Here is a 24,628-nt window from a genome sequence, read left to right on the forward strand (position 1 = left end):
TCCAACATTCTACCAAAAAATGGCAATGATAAGAAACCATTTAAGGTTTGTCATCGCAAAATTTGAAACCAGGCAATACAGACCATCAGTACAGCATAGAACACCCTATGTTTAAAACAAAAAATGCTGAATGTTTCATTTTAGTTTACTTGTTAAAATCTTATAATGCAAAATAAAAGGTAGTAAATATTTATCATAGGGGTTTATTTTAGGATTTTTGGTGAAGGATGCTGATTTCTAAGGGAAAAAAGCAAGATGCAGTGATATTTGGGAGAAAAAAAATGGTGAGGATTATTGCACAGGTGACTTTAGAGATAAATGAATATAAACCTCATTTGCACTTTTTGCCAAGACAAACAACATCTGCTGGCATCAGTAGTAATATTGCCTACATAGAATGGAGCAGGATGGGTTGGCCTCCAAATTTTGCTAAGTAATGTACAAATAATTTTGTACCTCAAAAAATGTTAGGATGTCTTAGTTGACCTGTAACCATTCTTGGAGCATCTGAAAGATGTAGCAACAAATTTCTTTGCTAAAAATGCACTGTTCATTTCACATGGTGTTCACCCATTTTGTATATATGATTTAAAAAAAAAAATCAGTCCACAGTCACACTACATAAAAAAAGAAACTTCCTAAATTCATTATACAGTCCTTTCTATAAAATTGATTTTTTTATTCTCTCCTTCACTTTTTTTGATTAATTATTTAATTTTCACTATTTTAGCTTTGCAAATTCATGTGTCTTCTTTAAAAGTAATGAAAATGCTTGAAAAAATCAGAGATGTTTAATGTCAATTAATACGGACTTTATGAACTACCACTATAAGACGCAATCATTAAAACAGAGCATGAGGCTAACACCCTACCACATACAGAAACTGAAAATACATGCTGCATTATGTACCTGCTCATTTATTTAGTGAGACTTCTTACAATTAAAAGCTGACAAGGGTTAAAAATATATAGCCATGCTTATGACTAGGGTCCATTTACTTTGTTAACAGCATTTGAAGTTGGTATTAAAGCTAGTTTTGCTTTTCAAGTTCCCAAGAAAATTTTATTTGTAATAAAGTGAAATTCAGCTAGAAACAAGAAAAAATAATTTTATTATTAATTTTAAGAGGGATATTAAAATCACCTAATAATAAAACCCCTTTTATTTCTTTGAAGACTATGTAACCTGCCCTTAATACTTAGGAAATTTGAAAGTGACAGGCACACCTTGTTGAATAAATTTCAAGAGTTATTAAGAATAACAAAAAATACTAAATCTTAGCTTCAGTTCTATTTAAGGCACCATGTAATAGCCGAGGTACAATGATCCCTGATGTACATTCTTAAATGGCAATGGTCCATCTAGCCACCTATTCAAATTCAATGCTTTTGGGAATAAGTACAAGTGAGGTGTGCCAGTTACACTACCTTATTATTTTTTTGTAAAAAAATTAAATTTACTTTATAAATCAGGAAATATATTTTGAAAAGAAAATTATGTAGGTTGCTACATTCCTTACATTCTATAAATTATCATTTATGAAAACAGCAGATTGAACTAGTAGTAGGAAAAGACCTGGAACAGAAGAAATTCATTCAAAAGGAGTTTTTCCTGCATGTCCAGCATAATCAATTCATTTCTTTTCTGGTTCAGTTTCTACCAACTAAAGTACCACTCAACAACCAATAACATCTGTGCAGCAGTCTCAAATATAGGATCAGTACTCTCAAAAAACAGGGGAACTGGCATGTAAATAAAATCTGGAGCTGCTGATTTTAAAGGAGGTTTGGATTGTTTATGTGGTGATCAAATAATTAGGTGTATGCCTGAAATGTAAAAATTACCACATTGTTACAATTCTATCACTCATTCTGCATTTGTAAATGCAGAGAAAACACTTCTTCCTTAGGGAAAGAAAACAGTAGATCTTCCCAACCCTCCAACAGTATGATAAAAATACCCCCTGAATGCTAACAATTTCATCAAAATAGTGTCTTCTAGTTCTGTTCAATGAAAAGCACCCTTTATAACAAATTTGATGCATCTGCTGTCAAATGAGTATGCCTCCAGTATAAGTCAAAGCATTTATTTTAATATTTCACAGAAGTGCATCTAATAAAAAACCTATGTATATTAAATCATGATGACAAATAGTTAACATCATTAAAATATTTTTAAATTGTGAAAAAGAAGTTATTTTAATTTTAGGAGGACAAAAGCATTAACATTACAAGCTCTGCGAGAATCTTCCTTGACGCTCAAAACTAGGAAAACTCAATACCAAGTAACCAATGCAGAATTATTTTGCTTAGAAATTCGTTTTAAACATCTGGCAAAAATGCATGCACCTATTTCATTTCAGAACTCCAATAAAAGGTAATGTTGAGCACAGCTAAAATTTGATAAGTCAACTTGCAGACCTATTCCCCTCCCCCCTTTAAGTCCAGCATCAACAGTGCTAATGTAATTGGGTGGGCACTTCAGTATCACACTGCAGTATATGCATTTCCAGTAGCACTGCACTGTCTGATAGTCTGAGAACTTATAACAATGTGCTCATTATGAAGTGGGTTCAAGAGGCTCTGCGCTACTCCACTCTCAAGCATTGGCTGCTGCACAGAGCCCACCTGAAATGCCTGGTTTAGTTCTGTTTTCTCCCTCTTGGCTTGTGGCTCTCCATTTTCATCCAGCTCTTCTTCTATTTCACTTTCAACTTCACTGCCATCATCTGCACAAAAAAAACCCAAAACAGCAACAAACAAACAAAAAAAAATCAAACAAACAACAAAGCAAAACCAAAACAAACAAGAAAAATAGCAAAAAAGGAAAAATCTAAACACGAATGTCTTCATTTTGCAAATAACATGAAATATGAAAACACAGGGAAGTGTAGCAACCTCATAAAATCGAAACTGAAAGATCAACATTTTGCATCAAAAGGAGCGTGACCAGCAGGTCCAAGGAGGTGATCCTGCCCCTCTACTCCACTCTCGTGAGACCTCACTTGGAGTATTGTGTGCAGTTCTGGTGTCCTCAACATAAAAAGGACATGGAACTGTTAGAACAAGTCCAGAGGAGGGCCACGAGGATGATCAGGGGACTGGAGCACCTCCCATATGAAGACAGGCTGAGAAAGTTGGGGCTGTTCAGCCTGAAGAAGAGAAGGCTGCATGGAGACCTCATAGCAGCCTTCCAGTATCTGAGGGGGGCCTACAGGGATGCTAGAGAGGGACTATTCATTAGGGACTGTAGTGATAGGACAAGGGGTAATGGGTTGAAACTTAAACAGCAGAGGTTTAGACTGGATATAAGGAAGAAATTCTTTCCTGTTAGGGTGGTGAGGTACTGGAATGGGTTGCCCAGGGAGGTGGTGAATGCTCCATCCCTGGCAGTGTTCAAGACCAGGTTGTATGAAGCCTTGGGTGATATGGTTTAGTGTGAGGTGTCCCTGCCTGTGGCACGGGGGGTGGAACTAGATGATCTTGAGGTCCTTTCCAACCCTAACTATCCTATGATTCTATCATTCTATGATTCTATGATTTTATTGGGAAAAGTCAATAAATACTACGGATAAATAGGATAATGAACCCTCTCTAATGTTATCCCATTTTACTGAAAATGAAATGAAAGTGAAATGAAGAGAGGTTGACTTGCTCCAAATCATACAACCAGCATAAGAATGGAGAACAAACTAAGCCTTTAATCTACAAAGAGGACAAAACCTCATTTCTTACTATATCCTTCAGTAACAATTAGCAAGCTATTTGGTGAGTGCTTGGACACAATTTCACCATCTTCACTTCTCAAACTCCTAATTCACTACAAATGTCAATATATGTATATTTTCATCATATCTTTCTTTTTCCAACTGTCCATCCTCTTCAACTCTCTCACCAGGATATACAGCTAAATTCTGTGTGAAATTTTGAAAATTTCTTGTGCAAACAATAAACATTTTAAAAAAGGTCTCCTATTAAGAACCTAGACTATTTAGTCATTATTGTATACTATATATCATGCATAGCATATTGTACCCATATAATATTGATATACACATAAATCGTGATACAGATTTAGATTCTGCTTTCCTATGTTTCCAAAAAATAAGAACTTATTTTGCTCCAAGAGACACATTAGTTCTACATAAAACTGTACATTTGAGAGATTTGACTGCTTACCTTTATCCATATTTCCAGGGGATATAGAATTAAAATCACCAAACTGCAAAATAAACAATAAAAAGTGTGGACACAGTCCTACACAAACACTACCTTAGATTATCTATGATGAAGCCAGTACTATGCTCCAACGGTTTGTGGCTAGTATGAAAGTACACGCATGTGACTGCAGTCACAATCATAGTATATCAGTTCATTTTCCATCCCATCATATTCATGTTCATATTAAGGAAATTAACATTAAAATAAAAAATGCTCAGCATTTAAAACCATGAAATATAAACTTGAGCATACAATTTTGCTTTTTTGGGTGACTTATGTCAAGGCCTTTGTTGCTTTGAGTGAGATATTTCTTATGTAGAATGCTGGAAAATATGACTAGTGTCCATTTTTAAACTGCAATATTTTAATGGAAAGCTCCTTTAAAGGTTCCTCTGAGAAGGTGTCTCACTAAAGGCATTTATAGTGTAGCAAAAATATATGCAAAGTAAATAAGTGGCACCACTGAAAATAGGGTTTATGGCTGTTACAGTGCATTCTAGTTTACTTACACAAAGTGAAAAATTGTTCACAAGTAAATGCAACCTTCCTTTCTCCCTTTCCTTGTGTGAGTCATCTACCCTTCTCTTCAATGAGAAACAGCAGAGCATAATTTGATGGGTGAATCTCAAACAAAAGGAGTACAATATTTAGATAAATAGATTTCTAAACATACTTGATTCAGTCCTTTTCAGAAATATAGACAGAAAAAACCTCAGTGAACACTAAGCCAGCATAAGCAGCAGCAGCCCTATCCTTCCAGGTTCACTCACACATACTCCCTCCTCACCTCCCCATACCCATCCTTTTGCCTTAAGTGTTCACATGGCCATGCAAAGAACCACATGACAGAACTGACCCAAGGAAAACCCCACCATTTTAATGGGGTTATTCTGCACAGGATGAATTCTCTGATCCAGTTAACCACAGGACTGCCTGAGTACTTGTTCCAGCATCAATGTCCAAAGCTAAAGGGACAGGAGAGGAGGAGACAGAGTGCTTTTCTCAGCTGCAAAGCCAGTTTATACTGGCTTCAAGTGTTTGTCAAACTAGCCGTAGTCTTTCCTATTATATTTCATCCACAGTCAGTAAGTGCAGAGAAACACAAGAAGTCATGGATTTACTTAATATTTACATCATCTTCCTCGTTATCCTCTCACCTCTCAAAGCTTTAGATTACATAATTTCTCTCTAAGATCATAACCATCTTAAATTTGCTAAAACATTATAGGAAGTCCCACAGTGCACCAAAAACATTACATTTAACCTATACCATGTCTGTCAAGAAAAAAAAAAATCATAGAGATACTACACTTTTGCAATACTTTGCTATAAATGTTTAATCAAATACCTAATCAGAAACAGTCATTTATTTTTTTTTCTAAAGCATGCCATATCAATCAAACTACAAATTAAGTCAAGACTCTCCATCTCTATGAAAAAGCACATAGAATCGTATGTTCACATCTATCCATTTTCTACCACTTTAGAAGCACTGATCCTTGATGATAACTCCTAAGATAATGTGAATTCTTAAGCAACTCCCACAAAATTACTGGTTAGGTGGGCTACTGTAAAAAAGAGGTCTGACATAAGCTTCAGTTTGCAAATACGATGGGCTCGTATAAGACAAAGTGGTTCTGAATTGAGACTTTTGCTCTGTTTATTGAAATATAAGCATGAAAATATGCAATGCCCAATCCTGCAAGTACTTCTGTGCTACTTTCATTTCATGCATGTTGTTGTCGGTTGGCCCTGGTTAACACCAAGCACTCATCTAGCCATTTGCTTACTTCCCCACCCCCTGTCCAGAGGGATAGTGGAGCAACTAGGAAGAACTGGAGTGAGAAAGCTCATGGATGAAGATAAAGACAGGGAGATCACTTACCAATTGCTGTCACAGGCAAGAAAACTCGGGGAATTTAATTTATTGCCAATTAAAATAAATATTTAATTGCTGATTTGAGCAGTGGGAACCAAAAATAACAAAACATTTAAACACTTCAGGAAAACATCTTTCTTCCCCCTTTCCCAGGCTCAACTTCACTCCAAGCACCTCTCTTCCCCTTATGTTACTGTTGCAAGTTACACTCAATCCCTTCAGCGAGGCCTTGTGGTCAGTACATAGCATTTTTTCTCTGCCACTCCTTCCTTCTCACTTTTCCTCTGGTTCTCTACAGGCTGCAGTTCCTTTGGGAATATCCCTCTGTTCTGGAGGTTCTCCACAGGCTGCAGGGAATATCTGCTCCACCATGGATCATCTCCTACTGCTCTGACCTTGATGTTCCCTCTGCTGTTTCTTACTCTCTTTTTGTTCCCTCCTCCTGTGCCTGTCTGGTGTTTACTGCCCTTTCTCAAATGTTTGCACAGAGGTACACGGAAGTTTGCTGATTAGATCAGCTTTGGCCTGTGGTGGGTCCGTTGCCAAGATGGCAAGAACTGGCTGTGTCTGGCACAGGGTAGCCCCATGCTTCTTCTCACAGAGGCCTCCCCTGTAGCCCCCTGCCCTGTCCCCACCTCCCCCCTCCACCCCCCCAGCCTTGCCACATACAAGCAATACATGTGAACAGTGCCACTGAAGCAAAACTAACTTCTTCATGTGAACCAGCCTTCTGAAGTCAGTGGGACTACCCATTTGTCTAGATATTTCTATTTGAATCTCAAGTATGTATAAATATGAGTAAGCAGATCCCTTAAAAATGTAGATGCATATCCAAATTGATCACCGAATTCACCAATCCATTGTCTTACATATTATCTTACCTCTCCCATAACTGCGATAGGTGTCTCTCCTGTTGCCTGAGCAACACGATGTTCTACTAAGTAAAACATGTACTCATCATAAAGCAAGCGGATCAGATGAAAAGAGCCAAAGCTAGCAGCACTGCGTAAGGTTAAGTCTCGAATCACCATTGAGCTATTTAAACATGGGGGGGAAAAAATCACAGTTCTTTATTAATTTATTCATATGGAATATGCACTTCAAGAACAATGTTTTTTAAAGTAATGCTATCCACAAACAGCAGATTTATGGTGTCTTCAGAAAGAAATGTCCCGGGAAAACAATTATTTTCTGAAAGCATGGTTGGAGATCACATTACACAACTAGAAGCTAAATTTTTAAAAAAGACAGGAAAGGTTTTGTTTTGATATATTCACAATTACCAATATGTGAGCACATGTAAAAACTGACCTTAGTGGAAGGAAGTTCTTTGCTAAAATTTAAAATAATAAAATTGTATTAATTAATTAATTTAAAAACAAGCACTCTTTCAAAATATTGTGTCTGTTGTGCTCACATTCCTAGTCCAAAGTTTTTAATTGATATGTTTCTTAAACTTATAAATTTAAACAAGTTTGTGTACACTTTCTAATAGAAAAAATGCAGACTGTGGATGAAAACTCTATCCCAGCTGGAACCAGAACAGCATGATACTCTCAGAAAGTAGGTGCTACTATGTACTATTTTGGAAAGAAACCCTAGCTTTCCTATGATAACTGATACAGTAGCAGATTACATGGACTTTTTGTCTTTATGTTCTTTTTGCACATTAAACATATTTTTTCCCTACGTAATGCAAATAGAAGCCGTGGTATTTTAATAAATAGTATTAAGAACATTGGCTTTACAACTGTATGGCTATTCAATCTGAAATGTTTCATTGCATGTTTCCAAATCAGGAATCAAATCTACAATCAAATCAAATATACAAGGATCATTTAATCCTCTGCTGAGTTGTACATAGCCCTGTGTTTAACACTGACAACACTAATCTTTCGGGGGGGGGGGGGGGGGGGGGGAGGCTCTTAATTTCTTGGGAACTATTATCTGATATTAATTTTGTCAACATTATTGCAGCATACAGTTCAGCAACTAATAAAACAGCTAAAATAATTTAGAAGACTATTAAGAACTACCTGTAGAAAGACCATTTTAAAAGAAATTGCCGTGCTGCTTTAGGAAAGCTGGGTCTTCCTTCATACGGTTTCAGTGCTTGCATCATTACATTATCAAGCCAGGCAGCCCACTGCTCCAGAGTGCTCTGCTGCTGAAGAGTCACCTTGAAATCTGTTTCTAGTCTTTGAACCATATTGTCATCACACTGACACACCCAGGAAGCCTGTTCCTGTTGCAACACATGCAAACATGAAAGCAAACCACAAAATGCAAATTATTCTTAAAGACTGAACATTTAAATGAAAAGGATGAGATACACTTATTAGGAAAATTAATGAGTATTTTTATTTTCATTTCTCTTTCAATTTTGTTGGAAGAAAATGAAAGTACGGAACCCAAAGTATAAAAATGGGCTTCAAATAAAGTACATGCACACAAAAATACAGTGGGGAAAAAACACAAATACATTGCAATGTTCCATATTAATTTACATGAAGGAATTTTCAACTTCTCTCATAGTTTTTCTAGTAAAAATTTTCAGGTATTGTCATGCTTGGGACTACAGGAACAAGGAATGGAAAGGGCAGTCAAATGAAAGTTGAGAGAATAATAGAGTAACCAAGAAACCAAAGTACCATGGTTCCTATTTATTTGAAAGAGTTAAGACCAAGTACAATTTATGTGATATTTTTAATCACCTCGCTTAAAAAGAGCTTTGTTCTCTACGCAAAAAAATTATTGTTTTGTTTATCCATAGACTGCAATATATTGCACATTGCTCAATGAGTAATATAAATAGCACATAATTGGATAAACACAGTCCATGTACAATAATCATCAATTCACACTATTAACATAAAATGTAATTATGTTAAATTTTAAAGTTTAAATAAGACCAATAGGACACTTCTGTTAAATGGAACTTAGAGAAAACCAATATCGGTTTAATATAGGCCATATTCTTAAACTTCAACTGTCACACACCAAGTTAACATCTCAACATTTATAGACCCTGTATCTTACCACAGAACAATATTTAATATACCATATATTTGTCACATACTAATCTTCAGTAATTTGCACACCATTATGCTATATAACTATATCTGTGTTAAATTTTATTTATTCAAAGGTCTTTGACAATAAGCAAAAATAGTTTAACTGTTGCTAGTGAACTTCTGAACTTCTTGTTAAGATAAAATGTGTTAAAATGTTTGTTCATGAAAGAAGACAAAAGTATGACTACCGGTAATCTGGGCCATGTCAGTTAGCTGAGCAACAGGAGAAAAAAAATGCTGTTTCTTCTAAGGAGAAGAAAGAGGTAAAGGGGAAACCTTTTTCTAAACTTAATGAAAAAATACTAAAATTGATGTTTTACAGATAACTGGAAACTAGTTCTGACCACTTAGGAAAGGCTGGAAATGTAAACACAAACAATTAAGGAAAGTATACCAATGATATTATCTTTGAAATAAAAATAAATGTAATGAAACAACCTGTACTAGAAATAGTACTGTATGATCAATATTTTTTTAGGGAAGATCAGAAGCTATGCTATTATCCAAGATTTCTTCTTCAGGCATTATTCATGCTGTTCATTCTAAGAACACATGTACTCTTCACTTTCAACTTCATTAAATAAAAATTGGAAGAATGCATGATGTGAAAGATAAGCCTTCAGAGAAAATGGAAATAGATAATGGTTCAGAGGTTTTATTTTCCTTACAGCCAAAGCGCAAGCTCGAAAGTTTCAACTGAATCACTGCACGTATAAAAATCAGCAAAAAATTCCCACTTTCTTAATGGAATAATAAAAACTAACAACAAAAATCAAAGTTTCTGAGGGAAATATTTTTTAAAGTCTGTTTTTTAAAGCCACAGGTACCTGTACGTTGGCAAAATCAACACGATTGAGATCACTGAGCATCTGGTTGATCTGAGAAGTGTTTTGAAGCACAGCCCGAGCTGCCTGAGCCAGGTGATTAAGAGATGTGTATCTTCTCAAAGTCTGGGCAAAGGCACTTACAGCAGCAACCTATGAAGAAATCCATTTATGCTAACATGTTGTATTATCAGCAGGTCTTCTATTTAATCTATTTTAATTTTGAAATTACTGTATTAATTTATGAGCCCTCAGATACTGCAGTTCATGTATAATGGAACAAATACAGTTTTTCCTTTTTTTTTTTGGCAAAGTTATTTCTAATCCCATGCTTCATGTTTGAAGTTCAACCTAAATATGACATTTAGCATAAAAGTTAAAATGCTACTACTTTTAGATCTTAAATGACATCTAGTGTACATAAAGTGAAGACTGCAATAAACTGCAGTAAACTTTGTTTACCTTGGTTTGTATCATTCTCTGTGGAATATTGCTCATGGCACTGGAAAGCCAACCTTCAAGGCTTTTTGCAAAATTGCGAATGGCTTGAGTCAAGGCACCTAAATGTTAAAGAATAAAAATAAAATGAAAAAGATGGCAAGGTATCTCTCTTGAAACCTTTTGCATCCTCAGCATTTAAATATTCTACATTGAGATCTACTGCATTTATTGGCTAAGAGATGTATCCAGTCCAGGTTTGTATCTCTCTCAATACAAGAAGAATGTTTGTTGATAAACTGGAGCAAGTTCAGTAGAGGGCCACTGACATGGTCGAGGGATAGAGCAAATACCTTATGAGGAGAGGCTGAGGGAACTAGGTGTATTCAGTCTGGAAAAGAGGAAGTTTAGAGGAGAACTAATAGAAGCCTCTCAATATCTACTAGGTTTCAAGAAGACAGAGTCAGATTCTTCACAATGATGCATGGCAAGAAATTAATAGATGTTGGCTATGAACTTGAAAAAGAGAGGTCCTAACTTGATAAATTGTTTTCACCTTGAGGACAGTCAAGCAGTGCCAGTTCATGGCCTGTCATTGGACTCTCTACAGTGTATCCGTGCCTCTCTTGTACTAGGGAACCCAAAACCGGACACAGGACTCTAGGTACACAGTACACAACTGGCGCTGAATAAAGGGGAAGGGTCACCTACCTGTATCTACTGGCAACACTGCCTAATGCAGCCCAGGACAGCATTAGCCCTCTGTGGCACGGGCACACTGCTGGCTCATGTTAAATTGGTGTCTACCAGGACCCCTAGGGCCTTTTCTGCAAAGCTGTTTTCCAGCTGGCTGTTGTCATCATCCCCCACCCCCACCCCCCACCCCCCCCAGCATGTACCAGTGCATGGGATTGTTTGTCCCCAGGGGCATGGCTTGGCACTCCTCCTTGTTCACGTGCATGAGGATCCTGTCAGCCCGTTTCTCCATCTTGTCAAGGTCCCTCTGGATGGCAGCGCAACCCTGTGATGTATCAGCCACTCTTCACAGTTTTGTGTCATCAGCCAACTTGCTGAGGATACACTCTGCCCCATCATCCAGATCACTAATGAAGACATTGAACAGTATTGGATCCAGTATTGACCCCTGGGGTACATTGCTATTTACTGGCCTCCATCTAGACGTTGTGCCACTATGATCACGGGATCTTCTTTGAGAATGGAGAACCGCTAGGGAGAGACAGGATCCACATGACCTAGTGGGGCACAAACAGCTTTGCCAACAGGTTGGATAACCTGGTAAGGAGAGCTTTATGCTAGGAATGATGGGGAAGTGATGAACAACAGTCAAGTGACAAAGTCATAGACCAAATGGGCAAGCGAAGAATGTGGCATAAGCAGGAGGGTCCTTGTAATCAACAAAACCTCAAGCATATGTGTAGGAAGTGTCAGGAGATCAGCATTATAGTAAAGCTTTCATGCCCTTTTGGAGAAATTGGCACGATTGGGTGCTTCTTTGAAGTGTCTGCACACCTGTGCACACAACTCAGGGAAAAACAAGAGGAATTAGACATCTGTGAGCATTTGCAGGGCTACAGTCTCGGGGATCAGAGAGATATTGTGGGATGTCTCATACAACTGGAGTGCTGCAATGGATGGATACGGAATCTTTAGGGAAAACAAGACAAGAAGATGCTCTATATGAAAGAGGACCTGGAATGCATGGAGCTTTGCCTAGGGATGGATGATAAGCCAGTTGAGAACTTAAGGGTCCAGGTTAGATGACACACCAACGTGGGGGATGGTGTGAGTATTTGATACAGACTGGCTGATCAGGAAGAAGTAGATGAAGTCTTGCAGTGGGTTGACCTTGGCTGGCTGCCAGGTGCCTGACAAACTACTCTATCACTCCCCCTTCTCAACAGAACAGGGGAGAAAAATGTGATTAAAAGCTTGTGTGTTAACAACAGGGAGATAATTCAACAGTTACTGTCGCAGGCAAAAAAGACTCAGCTTGGGGAAAATAATTTAATGTATTGCCAAATAAACAGACTAGGATAATGAGGAATAGAAACAAATTCGGAAACACTCTCCCTCCCCCCCTTCCCTTCTTCCCAGTCTCAAGGTCACTCCCAGCTCTTCTACCTCCTCCCTCTGAGTGGTGCAAGGGGACTAGGAGTGGGGGTTGCAGTCAGTTCATCACATGTTGTCTTTGCCTCTCCTTCCTCCTCAGGCTCTTCCCCAGCTCTAGTATGAGGCCCCACCCACACGAGAGTCCTCCACAGACTTCTCCAACGTGGATCCTTCCCCTTCTTCACAAACTGCTCCAGCATAAGTCCTTTCCACAGGGTGCAGTCCTTCAGAACAGACTGCTCCAGTATGGGTCTCCCCACTGGGTCATAGATCCTGCCAGAAAACCTGCTCCAGGGTGGGCTCCTCTCCACAGGGCCACCGTTCCTGCCAGGAGCCTACTCTATCATGGGTTCTCCATGGGCTGCAGCTTCCGTCAGGGCACACCTAACTGATCTCGCATGAGGTCCTCCATGGGCTGCAGGGAGACAGTGTGCTTCACCATGGTCTTCACCATGGGCTGCAGGGGAATCTCTGCTCAGGCACCTGGAGCACATCCTCCCCCTCCTTCTTCCTTGACCTTGGTGCCTGCAGAGGTATCGCTCTCATATATTCTCATGCTTCTCTCAGTGCTGCTGTTTTGCAGCAGCTGTTATCCTTTCCTAAGTATGTTATCACAGAGGACCTACCAATGTCTCCAATTGACTCAGACTTTGGCAAGTGGCAGTTCCATCTTGGAGCCAGCTGAAACTGGCTCTTTCCATCATGAGGGCAGCTTCAGGTATCTTCTCACAGAAGCTGTGCCTTCACCCCCAACCTCTACCAAAACCTTGACGTGTAAAGCCAATACAGGTCTTCTTCAGGCAACTGGAATAAACCTCATGTTCATAGGCTCTGATTCTCATGGAAGACTTGATCAGCCCCAATATCTGCTAGATGGACAACAAAGCAGAGCACTAGCAACTCAGGAGGGCAGTCAAGCAGTGCAACTGGTTGCCCAGAGAGGTTTGTGTGGTTTCTGTCCATAGATGTTTTCAAAACCCAGCTGGGAAAAGCCCTGAGCAAACTGTCTGGATTCCGCATGGACCATGCTTTGAGCAGGAGGTTGGACTCGAGACCTCCTGAGGTCCCTTCCAACCTTAATTATTCTTGGTATTCGGCGTCTAGAGAGTGCCTGCACTGGTCTTGTGAGGGAAAGGTGCAGAATGGGCAGGGCTGCACTCTATGCTCCCTGGTGGAGGTCCTCCTCCAGCAGGTGACTGAGCTGCAGGATGCTATTAATAGGCTGCAAGATGTCAGGGAAGCTGAGAGGAAGCAGGAATGCTTGCTCCAGGCCCAAACTGTGCAGGGGCCTCAAGCTTCACCTCTAGCGCATGGAGGAAAGAAGGAGGTCGCTAACCCGGGAAGCTGGGAATTAGTAACAAAAAAAAAAAAAAAAAGAAGGAAGAGGACAATTAAAAGCAAGGGGCTTCCTCCTAAATCTACTGTACCTACCCAGAACCGATTTGCTGTCCTGCAGGGGGCTGATGAGGAAATGCACTCGCACCAGAATCAACCGGCTGGTGCACTGGTACAGAAGATCTCTACTGGTGCTGCCAGGAAAAAGCAGCGGGTCGTAGTAGTAGGGGACTCTACTTTGAAAGGGACAGAAGGGCTCATCTGTCGGCCTGACCCCGTCACAAGGGAGGTGTGTTGCCTACCTGGAGCACGGATCAGGGATATTGCAGAGAGGCTGCCTGCTCTAGTATGTCCCATGGACTATTACCCACTTCTAGTGATACATGTGGGTGCTAGGGATATAGATAGTAGCAGCCTGGGGAACATAAAGAAGGACTGGGAGAGGTGGTTAGGGGCTCTGGAGCTCAAATAGACTTTTCATCAGTTCTCCAGGACACAGGGGAGGACCTTCCAAAGGCTAAGAGGATTGGACAGGTTAATAAATGGTTAAAATGGTGGTATCATAGTCAAGGGTTTGGTGTCTTGAACACGGGACCCAAGTTTGTAGGCCAGACCTCCTGGGGGCTGGTGGAGCTGCTCTGATAAAGAAGGGGAAGAATGGTTTTGGTAGGAGGCTTTCCAGACTTGTCAAGGATGCTTTAAACTAGTGTTGGGGGAGGGGGGCATCATTCCATCCCAACACACCCAGTCAGTTGCCACCACCTATAATAAATGCTCGGAGCAATGTAGTGATATTCCAGCTGCTCCAGCCTGAACGTAACTTCTCTGCCTGGATTAGGAACTCCCAGGCAACTTTGTTACTGTCTATCCTGTCACTTGTGAAGAGGTAGAAAGGCCATTCTCAGGGGAAAGGATCTATTGCCACTAATACACAGTGGCTCTGATTTTTTGCTAGAGTCATTAGATAATAATGAACTTTACTCCCAACTCAAGTATAGTGTTTAACTGTTTTTTAAACAAGGACATTTGGCTTTTTCCTACACAGTAGTTTGTCATTCATTTTGTGGGCACTAAAAAACTTTCACAAAAATTTCAACTGACCAAATTTTACTTAGAGTTTGTTTTTTTTTCTGAAAGTTTTTCCTCACTGTTTATTTCTTTGACCTGGGTTCAGCTTTAGCAGTCATTTTTCTCCTTCTTAGTAGCTGGTGCAGTGCTGTGTTTTCGACTTTAGCCTGAGAACAATGCTGATGTTAAATTAAAACACAAGAAGTTTCACCTCAGCATGAGGAAGAACTTCTTTACGTTGAGTGTGGAAGTCAGGATCCTGCGTGGGGGAAGCACAACAGTAAGCGGGACTAGAGCCCTAAACTTCCAGAGAGCTGACTTCAGCCTCTTCAAACACCTACTTAGAGGAATCACTTTGGATAGGGCTCTAGAAGAGAAGGGAGTCCAAGAGAGCCATTCAATATTTAAGCACCACTTCCTCCAAGCCCAAGACCAGTGTATCCTCACGATGAAGAAATCAGGCAAAGGGGGCAGGAGACCTGCATGGATGAGCAGGGAGCTCCTAGTAAATCTTAAGAAAGAAATTTAAGGGATGTGGAAAAAGGGACAGGCCAAGTGTGATGACTATAGGACTATCGTCAGGGTATGCAAGGACGCAACAAGGAAGGCCAAGGCACACCTGCCATTGAGTCTGGCAAAGGACATCGAGGACAACAAGAAAGGCTTCTACAAGTATATTGGCATCAAAAAGAAGATTAGGGAAAACGTGGAGCCGCTGCTGAATCAGATGAGCGTCCTGGTAAGGGAAGGTACAGAGAAGGAGGAACTTGAATGCCTTCTTCACCTCAGTCTTTACTGATGAGGACGGCTCTCAGGAGTCCAAACCTCGGAGGTAAGAGAAGAAGGCCAGAGAAACGAAGACTTCCCCCTCGTTGTAGAGGGCTGGGTTACGATAGGCTAGACAAGTCATAACACCCACAAATCCATGGGCCGTGATGGGATACACCCACAGGTGCTGAGGGAGCTGGCAGATGTCGTTGCCCTGCCACTCTACATCACCTTTGAAAAATCATAGAGAACGGGAGAGATGCCCGATGACTGGAGGAAGGCCAAGGTTACTCCCATATACAAAAATGGCAAGAAGGAGGACCCGGGAAACTGGAGGCCAGTCAGCCTCACCTCCATCCCTGGAAAGGTGATGGAACAGGTCATTCTGGAGGTCATCACCAAGCATGTAGAAGAAAAGAAGGAGGAGTCAGCATGGATTCACGAAGGGGAAATCATGCTTGACCAATGTGATAGCATTTCATGATGACATGGCAAGATGGGTTGACAAGGGGAGAACAGTAGATGTAACCTACCTCGACTTCAGCAAGGCTTTCAACACTGTCTCACATAACATCCTCGTAGCTAAACTTGGGAAATGTGGGTTAGGTGAGTGGACAGAGAAGTGAGGTGGATCAACAAGTGGCTGAATGACAGAGCTCAGAGGATCGTGATGAGCAGAGCAGAATCCAGCTGAAGGTCTGTAGTCAGTGGCGTTCCCCAGGGATCAATGCTGTGTCCGGTCTTATTCAACTTGCTTAGCAGTGACCTGGATGAAGGGCTAAAGTGCACCCTGAGCACCTTTTCTGATGATGTGAAGCTGGGGGCAGTGGCTGATACACCTGAAGGCTGTGCTCCCATTCAGCAGGACCTTGATAGGCTGGAGAATTGGGCAGAGAGAAACCTGATGAGGTTCAACAAGTGCAAGGGTAGGGTACTGCACCTGGGGAGGAAGAACCCCAAGTCCCAGTACAGGTTGGGGGCTGACCTGCTAGAGAGCAGTTCAGCTGAGAAGGACCTGGCAATGTTGGTAGATGATAGGTTGACAATGAGCCAGCAGTGTACCCTTGAGACCAGGAGGGCCACGAGTATCCTGTGGGGCATCGGGAGGTGTGTGGCCAGCAGGTCAAGAGAGGTGATCCTTCCCCTCTGCTGGATCCTGGCAAGGCCACATCTGGAGTACTGTGTCAGTACAAGAAAGACAAGGAGCTACTGGAGAGGGTCCAGAGGAAGGCCACAAGGATGATCAGGGGTCTGGAGTGTCTCTTTATGAGGAGAGATTGCCGGAGCTGGGCCTGTTTAGTCTAGAGAAGAGGAGACTGAGAAAGGATCTCATTAATGCATATAAATATCTCAAAGGTGAGTGCCAGGACGATGGTTCCAGACTCTTTCCAGTAGTGTCCAGCGACAGGATGAGGAACAGTGACCATAAACTAAAACACAAGAAGTTTCACCTCAACATGAGGAAGAACTTCTTTACGTTGAGGGTGGCAGAGCACCGGAGCGGGCTTCCCAGGTGGGTTGTGGAGTCTCCATCTCTGGAGACATTCGGGACCGCCTGGACGTGTTCCTGTGTAAAATGTTCTAGGTGGCCCTTTCTTGGCCGGGGGGTGTGTGTGGGGGGGGCGGTTGGACTAGATTGTCTCCAAAGGCCCCTTCCAGCCCTAACAATTCTGTGATTCAAGACTGCTAGGGAAATGGAATCCACCTGACCAAGTGGGGAAAGGCACCTTTTCCAACAGGCTGGCCAACCTGGTGAGGAGAACTTTAAACTTCAATTGACAGGGGAGGGAGACAACCACCCTCAGTCAAGCGAAGGAGTGGTGAAGTGGGTTGGCAAGCAAAGGGTGCAGGGTGTTATGGAAAAGAGAGAGCTTGTAATCAGCAAAACAGGGCAGAAGGGGAGAAGCTCTGCTGGACGCAGTTCTTACAAACAAGGAAGCTTTTCTTGCAATTCTTACAAATTGGTTGGTGATGTGAAGGTTAGGCAGCAGCTGAGGTACCGAGTGCCTTCTGCACCTGAGTCTTTACTGGTAAGGATTGCCTTCAGGAATCCAAGGCTTCTGAGACCAGAGGGAAAGCCTGCAGCAAGGAATAATTCTCCTCAGTAGAGGAGGACCTAGTTAGGGAAACATTTGAACAAATGACAGAATCACAGAATAGTTAGGGTTGGAAAGGACCTTCAGATCTTCTAGTTCCAACCTCCCTGCCATGGGCAGAGACACCTCCCACTAAACCATGTCACCCAAGGCTCTGTCCAACCTGGCCTTGAAAGCCGCCAGGGATGGAGCATTCACAACTTCCTTGGGAAAGCCATTCCAGTGCCTAACCACCCTTACAGTAAAGAACTTCTTCCATATATCCAATCTAAACTTCCCCTGTTTAAGTTTGAACCCCTTGTCCCATCACTACAGTCCCTAATGAAGAGTCCCTCCCCAGCATCCCTATAGCCCCCCTTCAGATACTGGAAGGCTGCCATGAGGTCTCCATGCAACCTTCTCATTTCCAGGCTGAACAGCCCCAGCTTTCTCAGCCTACCTTCATACAGGAGGTGCCCCAGTCCCCTGATCATCCTCGGGGCCCTCCTCTGGACTTATTCCAGCAGTTCCATGTCCTTTTTATGTTGAGGACACCAGAACTGTACACAGTACTCCAAGTGAAGTCTCACGAGAGCAGGGTAGGGGGGCAGGATCACCTCCTTCGACCTGCTGGTCACATTCCTTTTGATGCAGCCCAGGATACGGTTGGCTTTCTGGGCTGTGAGCGTACACTGCCGGCTCACGTTCATTCTCTCATCGACCAACACCCCCAAGTCCTTCTCCGCAGTGCTGCTCTGAATCTCTTCTCTGCCCAATCTCCAGCTGTGCCTGGGATTGCTCGGACCCAGGTGGAGGACCTTGCACTTGGCATGGTTAAACTTCATGAGGTTGGCATCGGCCCACCTCACAAGCGTGTCAAGGTCCTTCTGGATGGCATCCCTTGCCTCCAGCGTACTGATTTGGAGAAAACTCCAGGAACAAACTTGCCAACAAAGTTTTCAAGCTGACAAGCAGGGAGACACGGGGGATAGCTCCTCCTAACGTGTGTCTCCGTATTGCTACGCAAGCCGTCCTTATATAGCCGCTGGGCATGCATATATGTACATTGTTTTCCAGAAAGTTCCCCCGCACGCGTACAAAATTTTGGTGGTGGCCTCTGAGGGTCCTTTACTTCTCCCAACAATCTTCATCACTTCTGGCAGCTTTTGAAGCATGCTCAGTAGATGCTTATACCAGCTTAATTGGTTCTTTAGCACCACAGACATAATAATCCTCCTGTCCTCCTACTTATCAGTTAGTTTAGCTGTAGCCCATCCTGGACATCTGCCGCTCCCAGATACTCCTTATCCCTGCGTCCGGTTCTTCTAGATGGTTTTTCTTAAAACTATGTCAACTATAACGACTTATCTTGGACAAGAATTCTCAGTATGTTCTCTAGCTATACTCTATTTTTTTCTATGTGTCATGCACTTCAGTAATTTTCCATTGCTACTGTTACAAAGCCATCAAACTTAACTTTTCATAAAAAATATTCTAAAGGTTTATATATTCCATTTTGTAATTATGTGCCCTCCCTTGTCTCAGTATCAACCGAACCACGCAGCTTGGTGTCATCGGCAAACTTGCTGAGGGCGCACTCAACTTGCTGAGGGCAATGTACTTGTACATCGGAGATGTACAAGTGTGTGGGACCTGATGGGGTCCACCCGTGAATGCTTGGGGAGCTGGCTGATGTCATCTCAAGGCCACTCTCAGTTACCTTTGAACAGTCATGGTGATCAGGGAAGGTTTCCAAGGACTAGAAGAAAGCAAGTGGCACTCCAGTCTTCAAGAAAGGCAAGAAGGAGGATCTGGGGAACTACAGGCTGGTCAGCCTCACCTGTATTCCCAGAAAGATGATGGAGAAAAGAATCCTGGAAGCCATTTCCAAAGAAGGTTCTTGGTAGAAATCAGCACGAATTTAGGAATGGGAAATCATGCCTTACCAGTATGATAAGCCTTCTACAATGAATCAACTAGCTTGGTGGATGAGGGGAGAGCAGTGGATGCTGTTTATCTTGACTTCAGCAAGGCTTTCAACACTGTCTCCCATAACATCCTCATAGACAAGCTGACAAAGTACAGATTTAGATAAGTGGGCAGTGAGGTGGGCTGTCTGATCTGCCAGGTAGTGATCAGAAGCATAAAGTCTAGCTGGAGGCCAGCCTCTAGTGGTTTTCCCTGGGGTTGATCCTTGGGCCAGTGCTGTTTAACAACTTCATTAATGACCTGGACAATGTGACAGAGTGCACCCTCAGCAAATTTGCAGATGATACAGAATTGGGAGGAGCGGTTGATAGACCAGAGGGCTGTTGGGCCATTCAGAGGGACCTCAACAGGCTGGAGAAATGGGCAGACAGGAACCTCATGCAGTCCGACAAAGGGAAATGCCAAGTCCTGCCCCTGGGGAGGAATAACATCATGCACCAGTACAGGCTAGGGGCTGACCGGCTGGAAAGCAGCTTTGCAGAGAATAACATGGGGGTCCTGGTGTACAACAAGCTGAACGTTAGCCAGTAACGTGCCCTTGCAGCAAAGGGGGCCAGTGGTATCCCAAGCTGCATTAGGAACGGTGTTGACAGGAGGTTGAGAGAGGTGATCCTTTCTCTCTACTCAGCACTGGTGAGGCCACACCTGTAGTGCTGTGTCCAGTTCTGGTCTCCTCGGTACAAGAAAGACATGGACATACTGTAGCAAGTTCAGCAAAGAGTCACTGCAGTGATGAAGGGATCAGAGCATCTCCCATAGGAGGAGGTGCTGAGAGAGCTGGGATAGAATCTTAGAATCCTAGAATCACTGTAAGTTGGGTAAGACATTTAAGATCATCTAGTCCAACCGTTAACCTAACACTGCCAAGTCCACCACTAAACCATGTCCCTAAGCACCTCATCTACATGTCTTTTAAATACCTCCAAGGACGGTGACTCAGGACTGTTTAGCCTGGAAAAGAGAAGGCTCAGGAAGGACCTTATCAATGTGTCTAAATACTTGATGGGAGGGTGTATTGAAGATGGAGCCAAACTCTTCTCAGTGGTGCTCAGTGACAGGACAAGAGGAAACGGGCACAAACTGAAACACAGGAAATTCCATTTGAACTTAAGAAAAATCTTTTTTTCGCTCTAAGGGTAGTCAAACACTGGACCAGGTTGACCAGAGAGGTTGTGGAGTCTCCATCCTCGGAGATATTCAAAACCTGACTGAAGAATATCCTGAGCAACTTGCTCTGGTTAATCCTGCTTTGAGCGGAGGTTGGGAAGGGGTTTGGACTAGACAATCTCCAGAAATCCCTTCCGACCTCAACTACTCAACTATTCTATGGTTCCGTGATTACACTTGAAGTCACCATGGCAAAAGTACCTTTGTTAGCTACAAAGATAGCTGAGGTTCTATGTCTTGAAATATTAATGCAGCTTTATCAAGTGATTATTGTTTGGTCCACAGAAAGGATATAAAACTTAGCATTTACAAGGATTATACTGCTATCCCACAGTTGGACAACTTGTCCAGAAGGATGCTGTGAGGAGCAATATCGAAAGCCTCACTAAAATCCAGAAAGACCACCTTTCCTTCATCTACTAGGTGGGTGACCTTATCATAGAAGGATATCAAATTAGTTGGACAGGACTTTCCCTTTGTGAACCCGTGTCAACTGTGCCTGATGAGTGCATTGTTCTTTAAATGCTTCAGTAGCACCCAGTATGATCTTCTCTGTAATTCTTCCAGGAACTGAGGTTACACAAGCTAATAGGTCTATAGTTTCCTGGGTCTTCCCTCACATACTTCTTGCAAATTGGAATAACATTGGCTATCTTCCAGTCAGCAGGGACCTCCCCAGACTCCTTTGGTAGATGGTCAAGAGGGGTCCAGCCGTAACATCCTCTAGCCCCTTCAGTACTCTGGGATTAATCCCATCAGGCCCCATGGATTTGTGAACGTTCAACTGATACAGCTGGTCCCTTACGATTTCAGTGTCCCATTTAGGGAGAGTCACTGTTCCTGCACTCATGATCCTCCAACTCAGGGGACCGGGCAGCCCAAGGCCTATCCATATTATTAAAGACTGATGGAAAAAAAAAGCATCGAATGCCTCTGCTTTTTCTTCATCAGTAGCTCTCTGAATAAAGTTTTCTCTCCTGAAGTCCAGCATAGCAACCCTGCTGTCCTTTTTACTTATTACACTGAAAAATTTCAACTCAACCATTGAGTTCACAGATCACTGTGGCCAAGACAGCTACCTACCATCACATCTCCTGCCAGTCCTTCTCCATTCACAAATGACAAGTCTAGGAGGGCATCTTTCCTAGTTGGCTCACTGAGTACCTGTGACAAGACGTTATCTCCCACAAGCCTCAAGAGTTTCCAGGACCTGCTCGTCACAGCAGTATGATATTCCCAGTTGATGTCTGGGAAGTTGGAGTCTCTCGTAAGGGCAAGGGCTACCGATTCAGAGATTTCTCCTAATTGCCTATAGAAGAACTCATCGGTGCTTACATCCTGGCTGGGTGATTGGCAGTAGACAGCCACTACAACATCGCCTTCATTTTCCATCCCCCTAATCCTCACCCAGAGGCTCTCCACCACATCACCACTAACTGTAAGGGCCGTACAATCAAACCTTTCCCTTAAGCATAGTGCGACACCTTCACCTCGCCTGTCCTGCCTATCCCTCCTGAACAGCCTGTAGCCCTCCATCATGCCAGCACTCCAATTGTGGAACTCATTCCACCAAGTCTCACTAACAGCAATGATATAATAGTTCTGGGAACTAACCAGAGCTTCCAGTTCTTCCTGTTTGTTTTCTCAGACTGCATGCGTTGGTGTACAAGCGTTTCAGATATGCTCTGGAGCCCTAAATCTAAGTCTGAATCTACCCTCTTTCACTTTAAAACTGTTGCCCCATGTCCTGTCACTACGGGCCCCGGTAAAGTTTCTCTCTGCCAACTTTATATACTGAAAGGGGGTTGACCTGCTGGAAAGTAGTGAAGGGGAAAGGGACCTGGGGGTCCTGGTGGACAGGAGGATGACCATGAGCCAGCAATGTGCCCTTGTGGCCAAGAAGGCAAATGGCATCCTAGGGTGCATTGGAAAGGGTGTGGTTAGTAGGGCAAGAGAGGTTCTCCTCCCCCTCTACTCTGCCTTGGTGAGGCCGCATCTGGAATATTGCGTCCAGTTCTGGGCCCCTCAGTTCAAGAAGGACAGGGAATTGCTTGAAAGAGTCCAGCGCAGAGCCACAAAGATGATTAAGGGAGTGGAACACCTCCCTTATGAGGAGAGGCTGAGGGAGCTGGGTCTCTTTAGCTTGGAGAAGAGGAGACTGAGGGGTGACCTCATCAATGTTTACAAATGTTTACAAATATGTTCAGCCAGACAATGGCCCTTTCTTTCCAGTGGGTTTGGACTAGATTATCTGCAAATGTCCCTTCCAACCATAATGAGTCTGTGATTCTGTGATTTTTCCAGTTTTTCTTTTTTTTCCAGTTTTTCTAATTAATATTAAAAGTAATCAAAATGTTTTAACATCTGTGCAATAATTCTCTTATAAGAAATTCACAGCAAAGACAAAGAATCAAAAATTTTTCTTCTTCCTTCTGATGACTCAAATTGGGAAACATTATTTTTCTTTTGTCCTTTAGAATCAGCTCTAAAGAATGTGAGCTTTTTCCACACAGTGGTATCAGTTTTACACCTTCTCATCAATCACAATTGGATATACACTTTTAGTTCTTGACTTCTTGACTAACAGTGTAGGTTGAATTTATTCTACAGATCAGTTTCATAATTTGAAAGATCATGCAAGTTTCCTACTTGTGTCACATAGTATTGTTTATATGTATCAAGGTTTTGGTAGGGGGTGAGGGGCCACCTTGTGCTGGACACAGGTGATTCCAGCTGGCTGGTCAATGGACCCAATGTAGGCCAAAGCTGTGTCAGTCAGCAAAATTGTTGGTGCCTTTGTGAAAACATACTTCAGACAGGGCAGAAAATGCTAGACATGCAGAGGAGGGGAAAAAAAAAGAGTGAGAAACAGACATACAAACACCAAGATCAGACAACAATGAGGGGGAGGAGGTACTCCATGGCACCAGAACTAGTATTCACTTAGCAGTTTGTGGAACAGGCCATCCTGGAGCAGTTGGACATTTCATGAAGGAACTGCAGCAGAGCAAAGAAGTGCGAGAATGAAGGAGTCCCCTCTCCCAGCTGAGATAGTAGTTTCAACACAACAGACACAGATCAAGAGATTTAAAGCACCTTTGTAATGGAACAGAAGAAATATACAGGTAGGGACTTGGCTCACGTATATAGAATCATAGAATCATTTTCCCCTGTCTGTAAATAAAATCACAAAGAGAAACCTGGGTATAAACAGAGGATTTTGCCAGGAATTCTAGAAGTATATCATTACCTCAGGTGCAAAAACATCACCCTCTATTATCCATAAAAGACAGGAAATCTAAAACTATTAACAACTCTGCTCAAGTATCTATTGAAACGCCCGAAAAAGAGTAGTTTCTTTTTTTCATTCCTCAGGTGCATTTTGCCTGTTATTTTCTAACACTGTCTAAACTGTTTGACTCCTACAGATGTCACCTGTAATAATGCCAGAATTAAGACTTTTCCCCAACATTTTTTGCATAAAGCACATTGGTAGGATAATTCTGACTCATAGCACCAGCAGATTAAGTTGCGGTTTTTTGTTTGTTTGTTTTTGTTGTGTTCGTTTTTTTTTTTATAAAAAACCCTCAAAGGACTCTTACGCATTCAGGACACTTTGGATTCTACTTCAAGAGCTGGAAAGTTTATGAAATAATATAT

At 42.2% G+C, this 24,628-nt stretch overlaps 1 protein-coding gene across 1 annotated transcript in view; it reads right to left on the reverse strand.

Moving 5' to 3' along the window:
* Positions 1 to 2,361: 2,361 nt before the first annotated feature.
* The window catches only part of LOC117438254 (transcription factor RFX3-like), a 158,279-nt gene continuing 136,012 nt past the window's right edge, over positions 2,362 to 24,628 (reverse strand). Inside the window, exons 12-17 of the mRNA XM_034073773.1 lie at positions 10,461 to 10,558; positions 10,002 to 10,151; positions 8,137 to 8,345; positions 6,982 to 7,135; positions 4,180 to 4,222; positions 2,362 to 2,729 (exon numbers count right to left, since the gene is read on the reverse strand). Coding sequence (XP_033929664.1) covers positions 2,488 to 2,729; positions 4,180 to 4,222; positions 6,982 to 7,135; positions 8,137 to 8,345; positions 10,002 to 10,151; positions 10,461 to 10,558 — 896 coding nt within the window. The 3' untranslated portion in view covers positions 2,362 to 2,487. The remainder of the gene's footprint in view (positions 2,730 to 4,179; positions 4,223 to 6,981; positions 7,136 to 8,136; positions 8,346 to 10,001; positions 10,152 to 10,460; positions 10,559 to 24,628) is intronic.

This window comes from Melopsittacus undulatus, assembly GCF_012275295.1.
Source record: "Melopsittacus undulatus isolate bMelUnd1 chromosome W unlocalized genomic scaffold, bMelUnd1.mat.Z SUPER_W_unloc_3, whole genome shotgun sequence".
Lineage (NCBI taxonomy): Eukaryota > Metazoa > Chordata > Aves > Psittaciformes > Psittaculidae > Melopsittacus > Melopsittacus undulatus.